We start from the raw sequence: 12,341 nt of genomic DNA, 5'->3' as shown, positions 1-12,341 counted from the left end.
AAAAGCATAGGAATCTAAACTGTAGTGCAAAAAAAAGTATTTGAATGTAAATATTTTATAAGCCTTCATACCAATTAGTTTAGATCTCATACAGAATTAGTTATTCATTAGCATGTACAGAAATTAGGAAACAAGATCTGCTAGATGAACAGGAACTGGCAGGTACTATATAGCATCATCACTGCTGTGGAGTGATCTATTGTCAGTAAAAGTTACTTGTCTTATTCAAACTCTGATAACATAGTTTTCCATCACTTTGTCCTACTCACAGAGTGAAAAACCAAAATAGTTTTCTACACAGTCATTTTTTGAATGGAGTTCCTTGTGTTTAGAATTATCTGTACAGAAAAAGAGCACCTTCACTGTGATGTTTTCTTTTTTTCCTTTCCTCTTGCAGATGTCAGCTATAGAAAACATGGCTGAAAAACTAGAGAGTTTTAGTACCCTGAAACCAGAAGCTAGTGAACTCATACAATCTGTCCCTTCCATGTTCAACTTCCGAGCCCCACCGAGTGCCCTACCAGAAAACCTCCTGAGGAAGGGCAAGGAACGCTATACCTGCAGGTAACTGCTGAGCTAATCATGACAGGGTCTCCTAACATCTCTTCTCTGCTTTCAAAAGACGCTGCTGTTTACTTTAGAAATTACTCCTGATTGGATGATTAATAGAGATCATGGAAAGTCTATAGTACTTCAAAGTGCTCTTTATTCAGTCAAACGCAGAAACAGTGTTTTGTTTTTTTGTTATTATATGAGGAATTTGTCCTACATCACTCGAGTTTGATAAATGAGGCTGAAAATACTGCATAAACAAGCTTGTTTCCAAATTTCCTCATCACCTTTATATTAATAAATGTGCTTTCACTATTAATTTTTCCGATCACAAGCTACAGGGCTGCTTTCCTCAGACCATCTGCCTCTAATGTCAGAAGGGATCTTTCACAAAATATATGAATTATAAGGACATATGTTTACAACCTTAACAAAAACTATAAGTTCATAGTCATTGCATGTATGAATGAAGTCAATCAGAATTTTGTCAATGTGAGAAGGATCAGGGTCATGCTTGTATAGCTTGGTATGAAATAATAAACTGTATGTTCAAAATATAGGGCCAAATCCTGAAAGCTTCTGAAAGTGTCCTTTATGCATGGCACCCGTAACTGACATTACCTTCAGAGGGAGTTGAGAGTGCTTATTACCATGCAAGATTGAGCTGAAGGTCCTTAATGTAACTCTTCTAATCATGCAGTTTCTTGGAATGCTACCTGGGAGCCTTGAGGAGGTTTTATTGTTATTATAGTTCCCTGTGAAATAGGGAAATGGTGGAATGATTTTTAAAATTGCCTTATTTAAGTCTCTATATCATCTCTAGAATGCTAGGGTATTTGACACTGGCATATCAGTTTATCTGATCTTTTTGAAAACATGTCACCTTTCAAGACAAGTTGTTATAGAAACATACCTTGATGGATTAGGTCTTTGAATCTTGTCTGCTCTGATCCTATTCAATGCACAGAATGATGTCACATTTGCTGACACATAGAATAAGTGGAAAGAATTGAAATCTCCTTACCTCAAACCAGAATCCCAAGCCCTGAATAACAGATTTTCATGCTTCCAAAACATGAATGTGACAGATATGGAATTAATAAGGTTAGAATTTTGGAAGGTAATTAAAACTAATGTCTATTTGCATAAATTGCTTGCTTATGTGCAAGGAAATCCAGCAAGTGCCAGTAATTCAGACTTCATTCATGGGTTATTTATATTTATCTGATGCCTTCATCGAATATTTTAAAGGCCTAAGAAATCCCAGTACCGTATAGAATTGATTAAATTATGGCTGCGCATCTGGTGCATTATGTAGTTCACAGTGAAATAAAGTCAGCGGCGATGACTTTGTCATATAAACTGTTTTCTAATCACAGATACTGTGGCAAGATTTTCCCAAGATCGGCTAACTTAACCCGTCACCTGAGAACGCACACTGGAGAGCAGCCTTACAGGTATCATAAAACGTGTTTGTGGTCATGAGCATGGCCTAGTGTTTACAGCAGGGGAATGGGAGTTCAATATTGTGTTTTGTCCCCAATTCTGGCACTGACTCATTACAGGCTTATTGAAACAAGTCTTTCAGTTGACTTCAGTAGCTTTTGCATCAGGCCTTCAGTTCCTTTGGGAAAGACACTTAGGACATGTCTACACTGAGATGAAAAAAACCATGGCAGTGAGTCGCAGAGTCTAGGTCAGCTGACTTGGGCTTGCGGGCTTGGGCTGCTGGGCGATAGAATTGCAGCGTAGGCATCAGGCTATGAGCCCTCTGAGCCCATGAGTCAGTGGTACAGTCTCCACTGAAATTTTATCACCCTTTAACCTGAGCCCTGTAACCACACTGTCAGCTGACCCAGTCTCTGAGACTCAGTGCTGCGGGCTTTTTATCACAGTGTCGGTATACTCTTAGGGAGAGATTTTTCAAAGCTGCCTTGAAGATTTAGACGTCTCCTATTAACTTCTATGGGAACTGTGTGTCAAGGCGACTTGAAAAATCTCAGCCCTAACCATCTCCATGCCTCAGTTTCCCAATCTGAAAAACAGGAACAATAGTACTTGCCTCCTTCACAGAGGTGTGGTAAGGATAAATTAATGTCTGTAAAACACTTTGGGATTCTGAGTATCATTATTAGCAAATGTTTTTAATTTTGTTCATAGTATTATTTGCTGGTTGGTGTGTGCGGCTTTAGGAAATTTGATGTTCCCTCTCCTTCCTATGTATGCAAAGACACTGCATTAATTTTAAGGGTCTGTGAGGCAGTGGTCTAATTTAAAGCTTCCTTGGCTCCCAACTCTATTTGGGCATGTTCACTCACAAGGGTAGGGGTGAGGAAGGATATTTACCTCCATTATAACGCCACTTCTTGGTCAAGTAACAGAGGGGTAGCCGTGTTAGTCTGGATCTGTAAAAAGCAACAGAGAGAGTCTTGCGTCTGACGAAGTGGGCATTCACCCATGAAAGCTAATGCTCCAATACATCTGTTAGTCTTAAAGGTGCCACAGGACTCTCTGTTGCCACTTCTTGATGAGAGTCTCAAAGCTCAGCTCCTTTTTGGTCGATGTTACCAGCAGGGTGTGGGGTAGGGACTTGAAGACATGAAGTTATAGAAAATGCTTTGACAATATGAGTCTCCCACCTGCCTTAATGCACAGAAATAGGATCTCCTATAGCAGTGATTCTCAAACTTTTGTACTTTCACATAGCAAGCCTCTGAGTGCGACCCCCCCTTATCAATTAAAAACATTTTTATATATTGAACACCATTATAAATGCTGGAGGCAAAGCGGGGTTTGGGGTGGAGGCTGACAGCTCATGAACCCCCATGTAATAACCTCGCGGCCCCCTCAGAGGTCCCGACCCCAGTTGGAGAACCCCTGTCCTATAGGATCTCTTATCCAGAGAAGAAACTGGCTGTTGTAACTACAGAGCACACCGGTAATCAATCCAGCCTAGTGCTCTGCCAATGGCAATGTGCTATATGCTTGGTGTGTTAGTGGAAGACAAAACCTTTCTAATGCACCTGACCTAACTTGAGGGTAGGGAGGGAATGCCACTTTGACCCCAGTGGCATTATTTTGCCCCTTACCAGCTGTACTGTTGGTCCAATTAAACTTTCCATAAGCTTTTCGGTCTTCCTTGAAAATCAAGATTCTATCAAACTACAATTGTACTGCAGGATATACATAAAAATCCAATGAAAAATCATGTGATATTTACCACTTATAGCTTACTAAAGGTTGTATGTGTGTAGGGTGGAGGATGGGGGGAAGCTCTTGCTGCAATTCTCTATATTGCACTTTTTATTTCAAAGCACTTTGCAAACTATGGTCAAAATCCTCCCCCACATCCCTTTTCATGAGCAGGCCCCAAATAATGTAAAACTGTATGGGAAGGTACAAACACTGAAGAATCCATGAAGAGGGGCTGTACGACTCCTTGAGTGTGACAAGAGCCATATTTTTAGGCAATTCTAAGAGGGAGCACATGGTGAGGTATAGGTAGTCTCGGTAATGATCAGTGATTGCCGCACAGATACGCTGGTCTTAGGCCCCACTTAGAGACTGCAGAAACCTGTGGCCATTACTGCAATGGAGAGTGGGATCACCTTGACCAGCAAACACACGTTGAAATACAACTTACCCTGGCTACACAGAGGATTTAAAACTCATTAGTTAAAACATGTTTTTAAAACAAACAACACCTGGCCTAGACCACACCAAAACCTTTCCATGTTCTACCCCAGAGGTAGTAGCATCTCAGTTGTGAGTAAGAAGATTCCTGTATTCCACATTCAAATTTTGTAATTGCTTTGGGATCTTGCAGAATAGAAAGTGCTGTATTAAATGTAAGATGATATGATTATTTCAGAATTCATCCATAATAAATACATTCCAAAGATCTTATTCTGGATGGACCTGATCTGGATTGGTGCTGACTTTCCCCTTGATTTCAGTGGGTGTTACGGGTGCCCCGCATCTCAGGTTCAGGCCCTTAATAGATGTAGCTATTTAGATACATAACAGGTGGGTTGGTCTAACTCTGATCCCACTGATGTCAGTGGTAACAGAATCCCACACACTGCACATGACTGACATTTGAGGATAGGTGGTTGAAAAATGCTTAAGTGAGGGAGGCGCACAAGTCCCATTGATTTTCAATGAAAGTCATGCTCCTAAATCACTTGGGCACTTCTGTAAATCCGAGCCTAAAAACACAGCAGCATTATTTGTAGTGTTTATACTTAATTCAGGTGCTCCTTAGATTATGTGATTTAAAACAAAAAACAGTTTCAAAGATGGTGGTGTATAAATTTACTTCCTGTCTAATTTGAATTCCTTCTGAACTATATATAATTACCAGAAACATAGTTGGCTTTACTCCCTTGCTGACAAGCATGTGTATCTGCTATTAATATCCATGATAGTTATGCACATGTAGAAATGAGAATTGAAGCGTTAGCTTATTGAAAATGAAATAGTCATTGAAAAACAGTTGGAAGGAAGCCAAGTCATGTTCCAATAAAACAAACACACAAATGTGTGCACTTTAGGACCTGTAAAGAGCAGAAAAAGCTCATTATTTGTGATGCATTTTTTTTCCTGGGGTCTTTTTGGGAAATGGGATTTGCATCTAATTTTATTCATGACTGAAGCTGCATCTTGAAGCGTGTTACGCTCGTCCACTACATAAAAGCCAGAAACAATTAGAAGCATAATGGACAATTTCTGCACTGAAAAACTGACGCTGTTCAGAGTGTAATGGACATGTTTTGAAGCACAGGAAAAGTAGAAGATTGAAAAACTAGGGTGATGAAGACTATTGGCTAGTTGCCAGAAAGAGAATTTGGAATAGTTAGAGTATGTCTTAGTAATGGCTTAAAGAGCAATACAGTAAAGGCTTTAGGGACTCCAAATCACTACAGAGTATGAAAATTGATGCCTCTGGTACCAGAGTGATAGACTAAACTACCCACATTGGCACAGTATTAAAGATCTGGATTGTTTATTGCTGGTTTTTGGAAGATAACTGAATTTTCTTTGGGATTAGCAATTGAGCAAACTAATTCCTCAAAAAAAGATTTAATCACACAGTATAATTTTGCATAGATAAAATGGCCTGTTTTACCTTATTTGAGTATTAGAAGGAATTTGTTTCATGCTTTTTCCAAAAGTGTTTAATTGTATTGTATTGGCAGCACATGAAACAATAGAGTTATGCTCTACTGTTTTTCAAACTCCTCAACTTTGCAGGCAATACTTTTAAATACATGGGAATCAATCATCCTAACTAATTTGATGCAATTAAATCTGAAATATTATGCTTCTTCCTAAATGCAGTATTTGAAATTTTAAAAGACTCATGTGGATTGAAGCTGAAAAGCTGACTATGTGAGCAAAACCTACATCCCAAGAGCCCAAATCCTGCAGTTGTTTTTTAGGCAAAAGCATCCTTCATTTCAAGGGGAGTTATGTCCAAAAACAGAGTGCAGAATCATATCCTAATACTGGGCCTGATCATAAAAGATGTTGAGTGCCTCTTGGCCTGGATCCTGTGAGGTGCTGAGCAAGCTCAACCGCAATTCCTTTTAGCTACAGTGTATGTTAAGGCTACTCAGCACTTCACTGAATTGCACCTGTAGGTCACAAGTCAGTGGAGTTCATAGAACAGTGGTTCCCAAACTTGTTCTGCCGCTTTTGCGGGGAAAGCCCCTGGTGGGCTGGGCCGGTTTGTTTACCTGCCGCGTCCGCAGGTTCGGCCGATCGCAGCACCCAGTGGCCGCGGTTCTCTGCTCCAGGCCAATGGGAGCTGCTGGAAGCGGCGGCCAGTATTTCCCTTGGCCCGCGCCACTTCCAGCAGCTCCCATTGGCCTGGAGCAGAGAACCACGGCCACTGGGAGCCACGATCGGCCGAACCTGCTGACGCGGCAGGTAAACAAACCGGCCTGGCCCACCAGGGGCTTTCCCTGCACAAGCAGCGGAACAAGTTTGGGAACCACTGTCATAGAATCATAGAATATCAGGGTTGGAAGGGACCTCAGGATGTCATCTAGTCCAACCCCCTGCTCAAAGCAGGACCAATCCCCAACTAAATCATCCCAGCCAGGGCTTTGTCAAGCCTGACCTTAAAAACCTCAAAGGAAGGAGATTCCACCACCTCCCTAGGTAACGCATTCCAGTGCTTCACCACCCTCCTAGTGGAAATTTTTTTTCCTAATATCCAACCTAAACCTCCCCCACTGCAACTTGAGGCCATTACTCCTTGTTCTGTCACCTGCTACCACTGAGAACAGTCTAGATCCATCCTCTTTGGAACCCCCTTTCAGGTAGTTGAAAGCAGCTATCAAATCCCCCCTCATTCTTCTCTTCTGCAGACTAAACAATCCCAGTTCCCTCAGCCTCTCCTCATAAGTCATGTGCTCCAGCCCCCTAATCATTTTTGTTGCCCTCTGCTGGACTCTTTCCAATTTTTCCACATCCTTCTTGTAGTGTGGGGCCCAAAACTGGACACAGTACTCCAGATAAGTCCTCACCAACAGAGTTCCACCTGTCTGAAAGCCCTGTGAAGAAGCAGAGAATTGGACCCCTCAGGTGCCATCCTGTACCATTTAGGTCAATGAGAGCTTTGCCTTTGACTGCAGTTGGAGTGGGATCGAGTCAATAGTTATCAGCAAATCCAGAAAAGAAGAAAAAAGTTTAAAGGAGAGAATTTAGGGTCTGAAGTGTGTTTTGAACAATAATTTTACCCTTTATTCTGATTATTATTCCAGTTACTAATAAACAATTTATTTTCCTCTCGTTTATTTTTAGATGCAAATACTGTGACAGATCTTTTAGCATATCTTCTAACCTGCAGAGGCACGTCCGTAACATCCACAATAAGGAGAAGCCATTCAAATGTCACTTATGTGACAGGTGTTTTGGTCAACAAACCAATCTAGACAGACATTTAAAAAAGCATGAGAATGGGAACATGTCTGGTATGTAATCATTTCCCCCTTTCACTGCACCAGAGATCTATCCAGTGTTAATATACAAGTACATCCTGCTCATTTTCAACACTGTCTTTGTGAAATATGCACCATTTGTTCTCAGCTTCTGGGTACTGGGAGTGTGATTTTCAAAAGTACCTAAATGATTTAGGAGCACCAATCCCAGTGATTTTCAAGGTGCATAGATTTTTTTTTCTTTTTATAATGTAATGCACTTTTATGGGTTTTTTTCAAGCCAGCCATATTATTTTTGGGTCTGCAAAATGATTTTTCATGCAACCTCCATGATCACACTGTTGCCAGTAGAAGGCCTTGCCTTAGAGTTCTGGGGAGTGCCTTCAAAGTTATTCTTGGCATCCCCTAAAATTTTCAGACCACCTGCAGCTGAGAAGAAGTGGAGCCTCTCTGCTTCTGTCCCCACTGCCACAAATTGGACCAGGTCCCCCACAAAATCAAGAGAGCCACATCTGAAGATTTCATGGGCCATGAAAGTAGCACTAGGGTTGGGGGGGGGAGGTGGATAGTGAGACAGTGTGTAGTTGAGAAATCTGTAGACTTTTAAAAAATGACTATCTGCATTCTCTTTAGTTAATTATCTACTTAACTAGAAATAATCAAACACATGTATCAAATGCAGGGATTGTCTTTTCCTTGATGCATATAGATGCCTCTCATTGATATTCCTGGGTGTTATCCAATTATAGACCTCAGTAACTAATCAGTAATGTGCATTTTCAAAACTATACTCCAGAACCAGGAGGTAAGATTATGTTCCATTTGAAACCCCGGGTCTAACATGCAGGTTTATTTACTGACATTACTTATGCTACAGGGCGACAGGAAAGAAAGACACTGAAATTTATATTTAAGTAAAGGCAACTGCTACGAATGTAAACCAGAGAAATAACACCCAGTATGCAAGCAGTCTTTGTGGCTGCCTATCACATCAGCCCTTTAGACTTAAAGTTCTACCAAATGTCCACTATCCATGAATTAAATTGAAATCCAACGTCTAACTATTCCCCATGCAGAGAATTGGGCCCTGCTGCTCCTCTCATATGAGTCTGATAATGAGTAAATTACTAGACTCCTTTCTTAGACCTCAGCCTCAGCCCTTTTGGAAACATATGCAATGGACTCAACTAAAAACAGTGGCTGGAAGGGACAGGGCTAAAGCCCACCAATTCTGAGTAACAGCCTATCGGTCCTGGCGGAAGTCACCAGAGTCGGAGACCTCCTGGACTACGACCGGGGAGACTGGCTGGATCCCCTGATGCTTGCTCAGCGCATGGGACTCTCCAGGCCTCATACTCCCCATGTACATTGGCCAAACTGGACAGTCTCTATGCAAATGAATAAACGGACACAAATCTGACATCAGGAATCATAACATTCAAAAACCAGTAGGAGAACACTTCAACCTCTCTAATCACTCAGTGACAGACGTTAAGGTGGCAATTTTGCAACAGAAAAGCTTCAAAAACAGACTCCAATAAGAAGCTGCTGAACTTGAATTAATATGCAAACTAGATACCATTAATTTAGGTTTGAACAGAGACTGGGAATGGCTCGGTCATTACACTAATTGAATCTATTTCCCCATGTTAAAGTATCCTCACACCTTCCTGTCAACTGTCCGAAATGGGCCATCTTGATTATCACTTCAAAAGTTTTTCTCCCCTACTGATAATAGCTTCTCTTAATTAATTAGCCTCTTGCAGTTGGTATGGGTACTTCCACCTTTTCATGTTCCCTGTATGTATAAATATCTTCTTACTGTATGTTCCATTCTATGCATCTGATGAAATGGGCGGTAGCCCACGAAAGCTTATGCTCAAATAAATTTGTTAGTCTCTAAAGTGCCACAAGTACTCCTGTTCTTTATACTCCCAAGCGCGTACTTCAGGAGGTGAGGGCCTCTTTACCACCCACTGCTCGGATTTTCCTCAACCGGGTCCTGCGAGAGGGCACGCCTCACCCACCCTCCACCCCAGGCCCTCCGGACCTTTTCATCGGGCCCCTGCCCGTGGACCTTCCTGGCCATCTCGCCCCTTTACCGTGAGCCGGCTTCAGGAGTTGCAGCCGGTACGGTTCTGGACCGCACCAAGGAAACATTTGTACACGCTCGTGCTCCACACCCTTCACATCCTCACCCTCGCGCACCGCCCCAAAGTGTTGGGACCTCCTGCTACCTCTGGAGGGTGAGGAGCCCCGGTGGGCCAGCCTATATTCCACCCCGGTCCTGAGGCCTGCCGGGGATATCAGTTGGCGGCTCCTTCACGGAGTCGTGAGCATGGGTGTGTACTTGGCGCGGTTCACTCCCGTCCCAGACACCTGCCCCTTTTGCGGCGTGAGGGAGACCCTGGTGCACGTATATCTGGAGTGCGCCAGGTTGCAGCCCCTATTCTGGCTCCTCTTGGATATATTATTACATTTTTGGTTGCACTTTTCCCCTCACCTGTTCATCTACGCACTCCCTATCTGTGGCCCCACAAAGTCGCGGGACCTCCTTGTCAACTTCCTCCTAGCCCTGGCCAAAATGGCCATCTACAAAACCAAGGAGAGCAGGTTGGCTGATGGGGTTTCCTGCGACTGTGGGGTCTATTTCCACTCCTCAGTCCATTCATGCATCCGGGCAGAGTTCCTCTGGGCAGCGTCCGCTGGCTCCCTTGACACCTTCGAGGAGCAGTGGGCGCTGTCTGGGGTTCTCTGCTCGGTGTCCCTGTCAGGTTTCCTTCATTTAGCCCCGTGACCTCACTCCTGTTCCTGTCATCTCCTTAGTTGTCCCCTGCAATTATTTGGAATCTCGGACCTGTGGATCCTCCCCTTAGGCTGGGGGGAGGTCCTTCAGCAGTGGACGGGCGGAAGCTTCCTGGATCCCAACAAGGCCAACATTTATTTAAAGGCTTTGTATCTGCCTGACTTGTGCAGTCAGGTAGACTGGCAGACTTAAACAAGCAAATCACCCCTGTTCATAATAAGGTGTGTCCTTGAGGAGGTGGGAACCAGCATTGTTTTTCTAATGATTACAGCACAGAACTTGGAGTCAGGACTCCTGGGTTCTACTTGTCTGTCACTGATTCACTGTGTGATACTGGGCAAATCACTTAAGACCCAATCTTGGAGTCACTGGGAGTTTTGCCATAGACTTCAATGCAAACAAGATTTAGCCCTTAATTTCTCTGTGCCTCAGTTGATCCATCTGTAAAATTGAGTTAATAATACTTCCCTACCTCACTGGGTGTTATGAAGTTTAAATAATGTTTGAAAGTGCTTTGAAAGTGTCAGCCAAAATGTGAAATACATAATCACACACAGACTATTTTGATTACTATTATAAAAACTGTCTTAGGGATTTCATATTCGCAGCTGTCCTAAAATGATGCACATGAAAATTTTATTTTTAAATTAGTTTGTAAAGGATTAAATGTATGAAAAATGCAAATGACCACCCCTCTCCCCAATTTTACCTTCTTGAAGGTACTGCAACATCTTCACCTCACTCAGAACTTGAAAGCACGGGGGCAATTCTGGATGACAAAGAGGATTCTTATTTCACAGAAATTCGGAATTTCATCGGCAACAGCAACCACAATAACCAATCCCCAAGAAATTCGGAAGAAAGGTAAGATGTGACTGTAGTAAGACAGCTCCTGAAGATGACTATATTCCTTTCCCAAGTCATTTCCCCATGACTGCTATTTTGAGTATTATGGATACTGTAAAAGGGAAGTTGGCTGAGTTGAACCAGAAGTGATTTTAGCATCCTTGCTGTCACAATTGTCATATAATCAGTTTAGCAAAATAAGTGTGCTGATACCAACCTTGATGGATAAACAAAAGCCTGGAAACAAAGGAGTATATTCAAATGAGCAGGTCACAACTTTAGTTGTATACTTACAGACCGGAGCACATAATCTGGTGATAGGCAGCAAAATCCCTGAGTACAGCAAATACCAGGCATCAGGACACACCTTTTTAATGAGTGGCTGTCTATTTTCATCAGGGCTTCCCAATTTAAAGCTACCATACACCAATTCTCATGTCCACTTAAGCATACTATAAACTGCCTCCATTTTGAATTCACTGAAAATCACAGACCCAACAGCATTAACAACCATGTGTGGAGAGGATTAGAAAGAGCATTGTAATCTAAAGGTAAATGGGCAATTAACAAAGTGGAAGAAGTTAAATTTAATTCCTTAGTACAAATGCAAGGCTCTTACTATGGGGTCAGTCCTGCATAAACTTACTGCCAGGTAAAGTTCTTACTACCATGAAGTCAGTAGTACAACTACTAATAATAATAGTCCACACTACTCTAGCCATATGAGACTCTCTTTCTGTCAGGGAATGATTTAAGTACATATGTAAATCTAATTTTTCCTTAACTATAAGGAACTATAAATAAGGAACAGATAACTTCTAAGAATTTTCAGCTACTATAAAAATATGGCTAAGCATAAAGGCCATGAGAGATCTTGTGTGCTTCTAATTTTAAAGGCTACCATACTGAGCGTATATGAACCATACACCCTATGAAGTAGTATAAAGGCTCCAACATTGTCTGCCTCTTTCAGTTAATTTGCATCAGATTCTCAATATCAGAAATTGTTTGCTGATAGTGAATACGTTCATCCCCCTTTTCAATTTCTAATGTGTCTTTATGTTGGAATCAACAATAGTAGATGTAAGACAAATATTCATGAAGGCAACTGATTAAATTATTAAACGTATATCCAAATTTCATTCCATCTTGACTGGCAATGAGGGTTGTTCGGTTTTTGTTTGTTTGTT

The 12,341-nt window shown here is 41.9% G+C and overlaps 1 protein-coding gene across 4 annotated transcripts in view; it reads left to right on the top strand.

Annotated features, from left to right (window-relative positions):
* MECOM (MDS1 and EVI1 complex locus) overlaps nucleotides 1-12,341 on the top strand; it is a 65,599-nt gene that overhangs the window by 47,960 nt on the left and 5,298 nt on the right. For all 4 annotated transcript variants that reach the window (XM_026650171.2, XM_026650170.2, XM_026650168.2 and 1 more), the window contains 4 exons: nucleotides 398-564; nucleotides 1,932-2,009; nucleotides 7,363-7,532; nucleotides 11,025-11,169. In XM_026650171.2, coding sequence (XP_026505956.1) covers nucleotides 398-564; nucleotides 1,932-2,009; nucleotides 7,363-7,532; nucleotides 11,025-11,169 — 560 coding nt within the window. The remainder of the gene's footprint in view (nucleotides 1-397; nucleotides 565-1,931; nucleotides 2,010-7,362; nucleotides 7,533-11,024; nucleotides 11,170-12,341) is intronic.

The sequence above is a fragment of the Terrapene carolina genome, unplaced genomic scaffold (assembly GCF_002925995.2).
Source record: "Terrapene carolina triunguis isolate 2854851 unplaced genomic scaffold, T_m_triunguis-2.0 Scaffold88, whole genome shotgun sequence".
Taxonomy (NCBI): Eukaryota; Metazoa; Chordata; order Testudines; family Emydidae; genus Terrapene; species Terrapene triunguis.
This window is presented reverse-complemented; position numbering and strand designations above follow the sequence as displayed.